Below are 14,767 nucleotides of genomic sequence, written 5' to 3'. Positions count from 1 at the left end.
CCCTAGATTCTGACCCTGTAAGGTTGGATGGATCCCAAAAGTTCTATCAAGTTCCAAGGTGATATTGATGCTCCTGGTTGGCAAACCACTATTTGAGAATCACCGCTGTAGTGGGGTCGGTTTCGGGAGATAAGTGGGTCTTCCAAGTGCATTGGTGGTCTGTGGGGGCCTCTCCTGAACAGTTCATCTTCCCCCTCCATCTCCCTTTCTGTGGACTGAGAGGGTGCTGGTTAGTTAGCAACATCTGGGTATACCCTAAACTATGGCACTTGTGGGTATGTGCCCTGGAAAAACCATTGCCGCTTCAAGAGGAGACTTGTGTGAAGGTGTCTGTCAAGGAGTTGTTCACTGGGACTGGAGTGTTGGTGACCACCTAGATGGCCGTAGTCATGGAAATGCTAGACAGAACCGGCAGCCTACTGGTTTGTAATGGAACAACTGGATATTTATAGCTGGCATCCATTCTGATTGGTGGGTTCCTCCGCCACAGTAGTTACGGCATATGGAGACAATTGTCCCTGCAGGTAAGTGAGCCTGGGGGGTTGCAGATGATGGAGCACCGTGCAGAGCCTGCAAGGGATGAAAGAAACTCACACGAGCAATGCGGCTAACTCTCATCTTGCGCGGACAGAGGGAGAACCAGAATGAGGTTTGTGGGAAAGATAAGCACACAAATAATAATGCCTACTTTATTCCATGTCTGTTGAGGATATTTGCATGTCACAATAAACACGTAATGGAAGGTAGATAAAGAGGAAAAATGTATTGGTCAGTCTGACTTCAGGGTGTGATATCTGTTTGATGGTCGTCTCTGCTCTGTCCTATGTGCAATCCCAGAGCTTCTCTCCTGAGCGTACATCTGACCGTGAAGGTCCTTGATGTGGGTTGAATTGTGTTCTCATCCTCTCTAAAGAAAAGAAAAGAAAAGAAAGAAAGGAAGGAAGGAAGGAAGGAAGGAAGGAAGGAAGGAAGGGAGAAAAGAGTGGTTCTCATTCCTACACCACAGCTTACTGGCTGTGTGACCTTGAGCAGGTTGTTTCACCTCTCTGAGCCTTTGCGGTTCCTTTACAAAGGAATAATGATCCTCACGAGGACTGTTTTGGGCTGTTTTGTTTAGTTAGGCCTGCAATGTGCTTAGCATAGTGACTGCCTTGTAGCAAGTGCTCCATAGATGCTAGCTGTGGTCACTAATATTGGGCCACTGCTACACTGAAGTGCTGGCATCTGTGTTAGGTATAGACAGATCTGAGTCATGGGGTGGAGACACACAACATGTGTCCATCAGTCAGTCCTCTCCACAGCTCCGTGGGTAGACGACACTGTTATTCCATGGCTGTTGGAGTGAGTCTGGGGGTGTCTCTAAATGATCTCTGACTGCAGAGATTTAGCTGTGGCTGTTTTCCTCTGCCCCACCCCTAAGTGGAGCCATGTCTGTTTTGTTCACGAGGACAGCGCTGGGCAGGAGGTGGTCATTGTATTTTGAATGAACAGATTTCCATTCTCTCTTCTTCCAGGGCCCTTGCGGATGTCATGAGGCCACAGGGCCACTGCAACCCTGACCACATGGAGAGAGACCTTAACATTGTGGTGCATGTCCAACACTACGAGAACACAGACACCAGGGCCCCCATCAATAATCTCCGTAAGTATGGCTGCACGGGCCATTTCCAACCCCGGCTGCGATCAGGTTGCCAGAGTCTGTGGTGTGCATTTGGGTTTGTCAGGAGCTTCCCCTTGTAGCAAATCAGAAGCTTTCTTTTCTCTCTTCTGGATGAGCCTGAGTGATCTAGGTTGCTTTCTCTGTCAAATATGGTCCACTTGGTTGGTTTCATACGGTCGATCTTGCGTCGACTAGTGGACAACTTGGTTGGTTCATCTTGGTGGATCTCTTAATAGATGTCCTCTGGGTTAGTTAGTCATGGCTGGGCCTTGGTTAACTGGAGGGTTATTGGTGGGCTCATCTTGGGTCGTTAACCTGTTTGCCAATGGTTATTTTGCTGCTCTGTCTTGCCTGGGTCATCTGCTGGCTGGGAGTTCATTCAACACTTGTCCACCTCCTGAGGTAAACCAGTTGTTACTTTTAGATTTCATGCTGTTTTTAATTAACAAATACTAGTTCAGAAGAATTGTATCTTTTCTAAAAATGAAGCTAGAGCTTTATAAAAATAATCCACAAAACACTCCTTGGGGGGTGGGTCCTGGGCAGGTGTTGGGTTGTGGTCATGTTGGTGTGGGACACACATGTGATTCAGCAGTAGCAAATTTCCACTGTTCTGCCAGGAAAGAAAAAAAAAAGTTCCATTTGCTATTGTGTTTCCAGAGGTATTCTTCAGCAAATAAATCATACATGGGGATCTTGGAATGCTCCTGAAGATTTTCTGTCCTTTCAAAGGTCTGTATGTCCAGCATACACTGTGGAACCGAAACACAGAAAACGGGAATGGAGAAAACTAAGATGGGTTAGTTCTTGACAATAGCACACTGCCGTGGTTATTCCCAGCAATTGTGTTTTCAAGTAACCCTCACGTGAATGAAATGTGGAGGGCTTGGTCTGAAATAACAAAAGCCAGGCAGTTCCAAGGATGTCCTCAGCTGTGGCTTGAGGCTCCTGGGGCAGAACGGTTTTGGAGCTACATGCTTTTGCAGCCTGGCTGGAAGGCCGCTAGGAGGTACATGGGTGTTTTAGGTGCTGAATCATGGTGCTGGGCTGTTTGGTTGCACATTTTTATGCTCAATGGGTAGAGGAAGAAGTCTGTGGGATTTGACATTGGTGATGCATGTTCTGCATGGTGACTTTTTTTTTTGTGGTTTTGGAAATGGTTACAGTGTTTTAGCAAAGTCAGTATTTACATGGGTTGAAAAATGGACTACCAAATGGAATGTTTTAGGTTTCATTATATTAAAGAACTTTACATTATTTATTTATGAACTGGATTATGAAATACTATTAGGAGTAGCCAACTTTTTAGAGAAAAATACATCAGCCATTGGAAATATTATGACCAAATCCCACAGCCCCAAAAGATAGGCTAAATGGCCCCCACTCTGACATGGCAACTGCTGCGTCTGATTGAACACATTGTCTTCCAGATGACAGTGAGAAGTTCCTTGAACCTAGGTGTGTGTGGGTCCCCAAAACGAGTGCACGTGATCATGGAGCAGAGAAACTGACATGCAGCTGAGTCCCTTCCTATAGAAAGTGACTGTAGACAGGTTTTCATTTGAAGTTTCCGTCTCTGAGATGGTTTGGAATTTTGTACAGAAATGGAATGACAAACTCATTGAAGTCACCTGAGCCTCATCATTCTATCAGGCAAAAGGGAAGAAAACAGCAAGAATGTTACTTAAATAAGGGACTTTTGTTTTAAGTTGTACTGAAAATACATTACTGCTCAGAGATGGATGTCTAGGTACTGAGTAATTCAGACATCTCTTATGACCAGCTACTTTGGTTTATTTATGATTCTTGCTTTTGATCTGTATTTGTGCCTCAAGAATATGGCGATCTTATCCAGAGGAGAAAGTCCCTTGTAATAGTCCACTGGGTAGAACTACACTAGAGCATTCCTGATAAACTCCAGGGAAGAATTCCAGGAGTAATGTCACACATGTTGTGTTTTTATAAGAAATGCCACAGAGGTTAATTTCATTGAATCTTGACAGATTGAACCAATCTTTTTTTCCTAACATTCTTGGGAATATCTGTATAAGAAAAATAAAAAGCATGTAGCCTTTCCCAGATTTCATTAGTAAGTTTAATTTATATGACACATCAATTGTGTAGTTAACAGTACTAACAGATTACTTTGTAATGGCTTATCTTTTTATTGACTTACAGGAGCTATGTATGTATCATAGGCACCGAAAAAAAAAAAAAACGGTATGTTTAGAAGAAGGAATGATGGGTGGGGGAGAAGTTCCTTGAGAAGATAGGACTAGATAATTTATATTAATTAGTTGTTAGGGGTTTAAAAAGTTAGCTAATCACCAGAGACCATTTTGATGGATAGAGAAGAAACAGGGAAGGAATCCAATCTGATAGTTTGAAAATCCGACCAGTCACTCATACCTGAGTTAGGATGAACTACTAAATAGAAAATCCCTTTCTGGTCATTATAGGAACTTCAAGATTTACCAAAACATGGAAAGAAAGAAGCATCTGCTCACCGTATACTGAGCAGAGTACATGATACCATTTTTAGGTTGTTCTTGACTAAACATCCAAGCTGATGAATCTGACTGAGCTTAAATGTCATTTTCATCTCTATTGAATGGCCCGCTCAGCACTGCTTTAAGAGAATAATCATCTCATTCTCTTTCTCTCTCCTCGTCTTCTTAATATGAATGCTTAGTCCATTTCCGATTTCTCCTTTAGTTTTGCACCAAATGCTAAGAGATCTAACATCCGGTGTACACCTGGGTGTGGGGAGGGGTGACAGGTGGAGAAGGATGTGGTGAAGCAGGCCAGGAGGAGAGAGCTTCGACAGGGGGACATTTTTGCCAACTTTTCTTAATAAATTTCCTGGGGTTGATTTTTCTTGTGATGTGCAGGATTTGGTTTCTTATCTCAAGATGGATGTTTCTCCAGCTGATGCTGTTCATGTTCTTTCCAGGCATTCAGTGATATTGCCTAAAAATATTTAGTCTGATAATCAAAGGGCCTTGACCTCTTTGATTAACAGGATGTAGGTTCCGTCGAGAGACTGATTTCCTGCAAAGACTCCTCAGCGTCTGTGTAATTATAGTTTGCTTTTGAAGGCACACTTTGTCCTCAAGTTCTAGAAACATGCTCTGCTTCCCCGACCCCCACCTCCCTGCCTGCCAGTGACACCTCCTCACCCCTCTGGGACTGGAGGGTGAATGTCACACGCCATTCAGCCTTCTCAATGACAGGTGTGAGGCAGGGGCCTTGGGTGAAACCTGAATTGACACTTCCCCAGCTCTGTCGTTTTGAAACAAAGCTTTTGTTTTGGAATACTCTGATTATTTACAGAAAGGCTGCTCAGATTCTGCCTCCTGTGCTGCACACCCCTCGGCCCACTTTCCCCTGACATCAGCATCGTATGTCACGGCACATTTATCAAAGCTAAGGAGCAACACCCGGGCATTCCTTTTAGCTAAAATGTGGGTGTCATTTGGATTTTTACCAGTTTCTGTTTAGAAGTCCTTTTTCTGTTCCAGGATCCAATGTGCAGTTCCACGTTGTCTTTAGCCCAGCTCCCTTTCATCGTAGAACGTTGGTTGCACAATATTGTATAATACTGTGATAAAGATGGAAAGCAACAGGAAGAGGGCTATTGCCACAGCACCGAGGTGTCTCCAGTGTCCACAGGAACCTTCACATAAAGGTATTCACCCGGTCAGTCGGCATGGGGCCAGTTGCTGCCTGGATGGTGCTCTGGCTTATTCATGGGACAAGATACTCTCGTATCCCCCCCCCCACACAGGCAAACCTGCTTGGGTATTTGGTCGCAGCTGCACAACTTGTTTTACAGCATAATCTGAGCAAGTGCGATCTCACCTCAAACTGAGGACAAACAGTGATTTGATGTTTTAGGACAGGGAACCCATTAGAAAGATCAGCTCCTGTATTCCAGACCCACCACCTCGTACTCCCTAGGATGAGTCCCAAGTAGGTTGACAAGGAACCAAAAGCAGACTCTTGGCTTTGTTTCTAAGAGGTGGTGTAGCTCAGATCTAGGTCCCTTCCTTTGTCCACACTCACAGGGTGCCTGGGACGTTTCACACTCGACTTTTGGACATCCCAGCAGGGATAGTCCTAAATATTTTTAAAAATTTGGGCAGGTAAAAAGGTAAATATAGACATTGGGGTGTATAAAAGTTAGAAAAGATGTAAGAAAGTAACATTAAAGTAATTTCTCTAGATAGCAAATCCTGATGCATCAAATCCTCAACACCTATCATTTCCACCATCATAAAGACAAAAAAACTGAGGCCCAGAGAGGTTTAGTGGCCTGTGTGATGTTTACAGCTGCAAATTGGAGGGGCTCAAGCCCAAGGTCTATGATGCTAACCACTGCACTATGCTCTCTCTCCTATGTGCGGGTGTTTGTAGAGTGTCCCAGTCTTTCCTAGGGAGTGGGCATTGTTAAAGGAGATGCTAAGTGAACTGAAGGAGCCCCCGACTCTCTAGTAAGAGAACTGTTTCCACAATGTGCATCCAACTTACCATCTTGTGATGAGCCCCTCTGTTAGGAGGATGGACATTTATTGAGCACCTGCTGTGTGCCAGGCATGCATTAAGGATTTGCTCCTTTATTACTCAAAGCTGAGCTCATCTCCACCTCTGGATCTTTGCACATGCTGTGCTCTGTGCTCACAGCACACTGCCACAGGCCTGTGTGTCTGGCCTCTTCCCTTGCACATCTCATCCCAATGGCTAGTTCCTGACAGGTCTTTCTTGCTCATCTCTGAGCCCCAAGTCACTCGCCGTTCCCCGTTTCCCCATGATTTTCTTCATAACACTTTGTTCTCTCTGAAATTGCCTTACTTGCTATTTTATCCCTGCCTCTTGCACCACAAGGCAAACTCCACAGGGGAAAAGTCTTTGCATTGTCACCACTGTGACCCTCCACACCAGGAACAGAGCTGGCACATGGCAGCAGCTCCATAAATGTTTGTCCAACGAATGGAACAGCCCATGGATGAGGTATTATTATTCTCATTTTATGAATGAGAAAGCTGAGCTGCATGGAAATTAAAGAAATTCTCTAACATGATGGCAGAGGCTTGCTTTAAAAATTCTCTGGAAAAATAAAGATTTGTGAGAGATGATAGATGAAACAAAATTGGAAAAATTCTGAGAGTTATTGCAGCTGGGTGACCAAATGCATGAAAGTTCATTTGTCTTTACTCCTGACATGTGAGCATATTTGAACACACACACACACATTCTTATAAAATACAAAGTTAAAAATTAGAGAAGTTGCCATGATATCATAGTTAATAAATGGAGGAACCAGAATTCAAGGCCAGGACTGTCTGACTCCAGAGCTTGGACTTCACTGGTTATACATGGGTTGTCTCATGATGACTCTTCAGGTGTCAGAAAGGGCATCCAGACCACCCCAGGGACCTCACTAGGAAGAGTGGATACAATATCTCTGTCTCTTGTGCCCTTGATCCCTGTGTCTTTTGAGAGGTGGTGGTGGGGGGTGGGAATGAATGGAAGGGTATGAACATGCTTGGTTTCTGTCCAGCCAATGGCCTGGCTTCCCCCGGCTCAACCAATTGCATGGGGTAGAAGGCATTTTGGGGTTCTTTCTTAGGACTCTATTGGGACATGTTCTCCAAGAAAGGTATGCCTGGGGAGGAGAGGGCGGGGTGGAAGAGTGCTGTTTTCATCTTCTATGGATGGGATGGAGACACATTAGTTTAATTTGCTCTGTGTCTGTGGTGCCTAGAAAAGCCCAGTGCTCATAGATATTTGCTGAATGAAGAGTGCACGTGTGTATGAGTGAATCTCTATCACACGCTTGTAAGAATCCCAGTGGAACCCATCAGCAGGACCCTTTGGATTTTGAGTTTCTAGGGAACTTGGTTAATTCCAATTCATGAGAGGGTTTAACTATCAACTTGTTCCTGGGCAGCTGGGCAAACTATTTTTTCTGTCTGAAGACCTATAATTATAATGGTTTTAGCACATGGTTTAGTAAACTATGTTGTTAATAAACTTGAGGGCTGGTCTATGTCAGATCAGCTAAAAAACATTTGTAGGTTCTGTGCAGTAGCCTGAAATGAGTTTAAGTGGCTTAAATCAAGAAATCTATTTTTCTCTTGAGGTCATCAATGTTGTGGATGAACCCTGGCAGGTGGAAGGTGCTCCTCAAATATGTCTCACCTGAGTTTGAGGCATTGTCACACGACAGTAGGGGAGATGGGCTTGGGAAGCAGACAACTGCGGTTGGGTTCTCTCTCCATCACTTAATAACTGTGCAGTCTTGGAAGTTAATTTAATTCTCTGAACCCCAGGTTCCCATTCTATAAAAGGAGTCATACCTGCCTTACAAGCTTGTTGTGAGGATTAAGTGGACTGGCACATGCGAGGAACTTGGCATAGCACCTGCAGTACTGATGCCGGTGGCTTCTACTGTCATCAGTGGAATATGGGAACTTTGGCGCTCCAGCTGCTGTTCACAAGAGGGCAACGATGCAGATCGGGCGGAACTCACTGCGGCCGTTCTCATGATGCAAATGTTTTCACTCTGTGCCAGTTAATATCACGATGTGTGTGCGCACGAGTGTGCTTGTTACTACTGTTTTTTGATGCAAATGAGAACTGAGGAAACTGTCAATTCCTTCCTAAGGAAATAGCTGGGATGGAGCAGCTGTCCTGCTCTCAGACATGTGTTGCTGTCTTATGTGTTTCTTCTCTCCCCTTTTAAAACACATGGGCTTTTGTTCTGTTAGGAATATTGATCTTCATATTTTATTTATACTGGCAGACTGGGCCAGTAGGAATCTGTATGAATCCAAATATGTCATATTTCACTTGGAAAATGTGACTGTGTGTGTGTGTGTCTGTGTGTGCAAGCAACAGAGAAACAGAGCCCCTCAAGGAAAAAAAAAATTACTATCTGTAAGTCATCTCTTGGGCTTTTTTTCAAAAATTGCTGCTAATTCCGGCCACATGGCACCGCCTAATTAGATTTGCATTGCTTTCCCAACCAGCTGTAGGACTATTTGTAAAGAAAGCTTAAGTGCTCAACACAGTGTCTGGTTTAGTTTAAAAGATGCCAAGTTCTGTTCTTCCCATACCAGGGAAAGCCTACCCTGGGACATATTTCCTTTGGGAAAACATTTCTTTCCTTTTATCTGAAATGAGTGATGTGACACCCGGTGATTGATAGTGTGAATAAAGAGAAGCCAAAGTAAAACAATAGCATTTGTTCTGCAGCTATCACATGCACGAATTTTACTCCCCACAACAACTGAAATGATTGAAATGTGCATTGCACCCACCTGGTATAGAGTATAGAACAGGCTCAGAGAGTCTAAGTAACCTACTGAGGTCACAGAGGTGTTGATAAGGTATTTAGACTCTCCTCCACCTGGTGTGACATCCTGAACTCTGTGCCTGTGTCTTGTGCCTTTCCCAGGGACCCACACTGGATGACAGATGAAAGTTATGGTTCTCTCTCTCTCTCTCTCTCTCTCTCCCCCTCTCTCTTTCTCTTTTCCTTGTTGTTGATTCCCACTAAGAATGGTTGTATTTTATTACAATCATCTTTTTACATGAACCAACTGAAATAAAGTCACCTCCCTGTTCTGGAGGACTCAGATTGTAGCCATGTATTTGCTTTCCTGTAATTAATATTTTTTAAATTCAATCAGCATTCAACTGACATTGACTAAGATCCTGCTTTGTGTCGGTTGACATGCTAGGAATTGAAGGTACTAGGATGGACGAGTCATATAGGATGCATCCTCCTCTTGGAGCTTACCATGCAGTGGGAGAGATGGCAAAATAACCAGTGACTGTCAAGGAGCATAATACGAATCAGTCCAGGGTGGCCTGGGAGCAAGCAGAGGCCTCCAAAGAGTCTCAGAGGTGCAGGGGAGGGAAGCAAGATCAGGGGAGCTTTTCCTGAGAAACTGATGTTATTTTGTTCAGAAAGAAAGAAAAACACTCCCAACATCTTTCCAAGAAACAGAGGGAGGGAAAGCAGGGCATTTTCATTTTGCCCATCTTTGATAGAACTATTGTTCTTAGAATAGAGTTTTTTTTTTTTTCCTTGCAGAGCTGATGTTTGAAGGGACAAGAGAATTTTGTTTGGTTACGGTCATGCTGATTTTGTAAGAAAATCAGAATATCAAGTTTGGCTTGGAAAGACTTAAGTTTTGAGAGCAGCTAATGGCGATGAATACAGCGGTTGTTCAGAGGCTCTCCATTCCCCCAACTGGCCATTTCTCTCTGGAATAGATTAGTGGTGAAATTTTTCTTCTTTTAAAATTAACACCAAACATAAAATTAAGTAATATAGTGAATATCATAATACTTATGTTAAAATAATTTATAGTTAGGTTTTAGGAAACAGCCTTAAAAAAATCCCAATAAGCATTCTCAATAAAGTTAATTACAAGTTGAAAAGGAAATCTCATTACATTAATCTGAGAATGCAGTTAATGAAACTAAGTGTAATCATAATCTGAATATTTTATTAAATGGAGACTTAAACTCATTAATTTAGGTATTAGGCCTGGTACTGTGTGCTCACACTAAGATTGCCAATCTCAAAGAAGAGCCTGTGTTTTATCCATTGAAATCTAGCCCTTTGTTACCCAAGGGAACACTGGCTGAGCCCGCATAGATCTGTCCATGGTGCTGACCACTCTGTCTTAACTCAATTCAAATCACTCAGCCAGAAATGTACATACCATAGGATTTGGGAGCTGGAGGAAACTTTGTATATCAACCTGACTTTGTTAAAACTGCATTTCTGATTTCTGAAATGTTTGAAACTAAAAAAAAAATAGAAGAACTGGGAATCAACATAGTGTACTAACTTTTCAATTTTGCCAAAAAGAAAATCAACTTTTCTTTGATTAAAAGTTAAAAGCAACTACTAAATATTATAGCCATCGTGTCATAAAAAATAGGCATTTTAACACTGAACACTTAAGAAAGGAATAGTTTCCAGAATCAAAGACAATAACCCAGATCAATTAACACCATAAAAACTCATCTCACTGTTTTCATCTCTCTCTCTCTCTCTCTCTCTCTCTCTCTCTCTCTCTCTCCCCCTCAATCAACTGAAAATAAGAAGATAAATTTTCACATATGGATGTGTGATCATTGAATGAGTGTTTATAGAGTACCCGATTACTTCTAGGCACTAGGAATTAGTGTTAGGAATGCAGAGATTGGCAATTGTGTGTACATGCCCACATGTGTGTGCATGTGCATGATTTCACAGAGCTTATAGTGAGTCCATTCCCAGCATTTTACAAGTAACAAAACTGAGGCCAAGGAAAATACATGGATTTCTTCAAGTTATGCAGTCATGGAACTTGTCCAATTAAGAGTGCTCTTATTATCATCAACTATGTAGGATTCAACTACTGGTCACAAATTCATGTTAATTTGGCAATTCCCCAAAATAGACTTCAGGACCTGAAAGGCAGGAGTAGATTTTGTAGCTCTTGGTACAACATGCCTTTAGTTTGATGCCTCACCTATCATCTAAAGGAAGCCCTTTGAAATATTCAGCTATTCTTGACATTTTAACAAAATGTTGAATTACCAAGAGTCCACGGATTGGGACTTGTGCGGGGCGGTGTTTGGTATTTGCCTTTTTTAATTGAGTGGTAACCAGGAATGCAGGAAGCACCTTATTCTTCAGAGATATTATTTTTAAAAAATTAATGTGTATATTCAAAGTCAAAGAAGGTCATCAATCAAACAATTCTTTGATAATAGCTGACAAAGAAGTTGCATAAGCATGTTTTAAAAAATTGTTCCTTAAGCACATTTTTGTTCTGCTAATCATCTCAGGGGTGGCTAGGTTCAGATCTTGTACTGTTATTTTAAAACATGTTTGAAATGTGCCAGAATCGCTTCCCCCTCTGGGGCTCTCCACTCACTCTCCCCTTTGCCAGCGACATCCTTCCTCCAGATCTTTGCAGGGTAGGCTCCTCCTCATTATCTGGGCCTCCACTGAACTGTTACCTGTTTGGGAAGCCTTCTCTGTACAAAGTAGCCCACCAACATTAAGAGTCCCAGTACTATCCCTCCATGTTAGTTTGCTATTTCATTTCATTAAAGCTCACACCCTGACCTAAAATCATCTTGTTCCCTTATTTCTTTTCTATCAACATGGCAGAGACAAGGACCTCGTCTGACTCATTCCCTGCTGTATCCCCACTGCCATATACTGTGATCAGCACATAGTAGGTGCTTTATAAAAATGTGTCAGATGAATGAATACTGTTGAAATACAGTACTGGGCAAAATTTTATCAAGTAGTTGCTGTTATTATTTTTCTTCATCAATTCACTGGAGCTTTATTTTTGTGGTCTAACCCTTCAGTGTGGTATCAGAGTCTAGCCAGTGCTAGGTAATGTACCAAGAGAAGGTGTGTACCTTTAAGAGCTCATGAATACACATTCCAGCATTACCTGGCAATGATGAAATGCCACACAAAGGCAGTGTTTTCAAAGTTCAGTCCACCAATCAATCATAATTGATTTTTTCAATAGTATTTCTCTGCATTTCATTTATTCCAGCTTCTCAGGATCATAGCTTGCCTCATCACGCCCCTCTCTGTGCTGACTCTCAATTGCATTAGCATGAAAACAAACTAAAGAGGGAATTGGGTGTGTTTAATATTTATGAAATGACTATGTTGTGTTGATATGGATAATAAAAAAAACTTAGCTCTGGAGAGGCAAAGTAACCTTAATAATGCCCTGCTTAGGAGCACACTCTGGATTTTAGCGTATCGCCAAGCAGACTATTAAATCTCCAATGCCGTGGTTCACGTTTAATTATTATATTTAAAAGGAAGTCTTAAAACCCAAAGGGTGGGGATGGAGGATACAAGAAAAAAAAACCCAGACATATCCACAGAACAATTTCTTATCCTATGATTGGGCAATCATCCAATGGCAGTGCTCGGCCCCACTTATCTGTGGTTAAAATCGAGTCTTCACCTACCCTTTGACTATGTATCCTAAAATGCCCCCAATATGCCACCTGATCTATAATCCTCACCCTGAAGCAAAATTAGGTCAAGTTAAGAAAAGCACTTAAGAACAAAAGATGTGATCTTCTGGGGGGCCATGGGGAATCTCTGACATCCCCTGCCTCTAGGATACTTTTTAGTAAATGTATGGGGGCAGGTGGGTGCATGGTTGTGGATAGAGGGGTGGAGAGAGGAAATCGTTCTAGCTTCCCTTTCCAGGTTTTTGATCTTTGATCTTTTGGTCCCATTGTAGTTGCTCATTTTATTAAGCAGTAGGTGAAACATGGCACGGAGCATCCTTGGTATAAAGGGAAAGATACCAACAGCATGGACCAGATAGCTGCTGTCTCCTTGTAACTCTGCAAAGTGGGTAGGCTTGCCTGCGTCTTTTTGACATTTTTATCAGTGCATTATAGTTATGCATGATATTGGGGCTAATTGGGACAGGATCATACAGGTATAGGGCATCTGTGTCTTGAAGAATTAGCAGACAGGCTCTCTGTCTAATCTGTGGTGGATCAGGATTCGATACCAGTTGGTCTGATTTCAGAGCCTGCACTCTTTCTTCCATCTGAAGTAGACACATAGGTTTCATTGTGGGTGCTGTCACTAATTAGTGGTCATGGCTGCCTGCAGTGGAGTGCTGGAAAGGATTATGAGGCCATATTAAGCTCAGAGAATATGAGTGCTGTGATTGATTAGCCCTGTCTGCTGCAAGAGCATGGGAGAAGAGTGCTGTGGCCGGACATTTATTCTGTTTCTACCACAAATACAATAGAAGTCCCTCAAAGGACTTACTGTTTTATTAATGAAAGGGGATACAAATGATATAAAATAAGGGAATAGAAATCAAAGTGATAGATTGAGAAGACCTCAGATGTGTGGTGCCTAACACAGTGTCCAGATATATAGCAGGTGATTAGCATATCTTTTGTTTAATGAATAAACAAAAATATGAATAGTTTAAAGCAGATGATAACTTCTTATCCTTCTAGATTCTCTAAGCCATTTCCCTGCATCAAGTCAGACTGCCCTAAACTACATCTCAGAACTGCATTCCTTTAATTGCCTGTAGGAATGCTGATCCAGGACTGAATTTTAACAGTACATCCTTGACTTATTTATTTTTAAATCATGGTTGGTTTACCAAAGGGGAACATGAAGAATGCATTTGTGTTCTTGCATGATATTGAAATGGTGATTTCATGTTGTTCCATATCCCTTATATAGAGAATGACTTCTGTACAACACACTTATTCAATAAATCTTATTTATTGTATTATCTGTTTAGGTACTGGGTTAATGAATAAAAGAGCAAGCTAGGTCTTTGACTTCTAAAGTGTACATTTCAGTGGGGGAAGACCATTTAAGCATCCAACAGAGAAAACATTAAAGAGACAATATTTGAGATAAATCCAGGAGGAAATAAGTGATGTGATAGGACAAAGAATGAGAAGGCTTATTTCAATTAATTGATAATTAAGGTGAGACCCAAGGATGAATGAGAAGGAGCTTATCTAAGGAAGAGAAGGGAGAAATGTAATTATAGGCAGAAAAACAGGATGTGCAAAGGTCCTGAGGCAGGAAAGTACTTCATCATGCTGGGGAAACAAAGAAATCCCAGTGGAGCCAGAGCCTGGCAAGGAAGGGGAAGAGGTTATATAAATAAATGTGAAGGGATGCTGTTAAAAGCAAAAACAAAGTAACATGATAATTATAAACTGTAGCTATAATTTTTGAATTGCTAGGCACTGTGTTAGGTGCTTAAATATATTTTCTTGGGTCTCAGTGCTTGATCTGACCATCCAGTATTGCTTTCCAGCAGGCATCACACTGAACACCAGTCCTTTGAAATGTTCTGCAAAATTAGAGTTCCCTGGACAAATGAATTAAAGACTCTTAGAATGAATGTAATAAAACCATTTAAAAGTGTGTTTATTTCAGTGTTTTACAAATTGATATATCTATTAGACATCTTGTGTAACAATTATTGACGTAGAGGGGAAATAATATTCTGGAAAGCAGACTTTGAAGAATGCTTCCGGATTAATGCTTACCTGGCC

The 14,767-nt window shown here is 41.9% G+C and overlaps 1 protein-coding gene across 2 annotated transcripts in view; it reads left to right on the top strand.

The window, feature by feature from the left end:
- The window catches only part of Shisa9 (shisa family member 9), a 242,913-nt gene that overhangs the window by 11,463 nt on the left and 216,683 nt on the right, over positions 1-14,767 (top strand). For both annotated transcript variants that reach the window (XM_046440592.2, XM_046440587.2), the window contains exon 2: positions 1,515-1,642. In XM_046440592.2, coding sequence (XP_046296548.1) covers positions 1,515-1,642 — 128 coding nt within the window. The remainder of the gene's footprint in view (positions 1-1,514; positions 1,643-14,767) is intronic.

Source organism: Marmota monax, unplaced genomic scaffold (genome assembly GCF_021218885.2).
Source record: "Marmota monax isolate L192 unplaced genomic scaffold, Marmota_monax_Labrador192_F-V1.1 WCK01_AAM20220418_F8-fsc00035, whole genome shotgun sequence".
NCBI lineage: Eukaryota > Metazoa > Chordata > Mammalia > Rodentia > Sciuridae > Marmota > Marmota monax.
The sequence above is the reverse complement of the archived record's forward strand: the minus strand, read 5'-3'. Positions and strand labels throughout refer to the sequence as shown.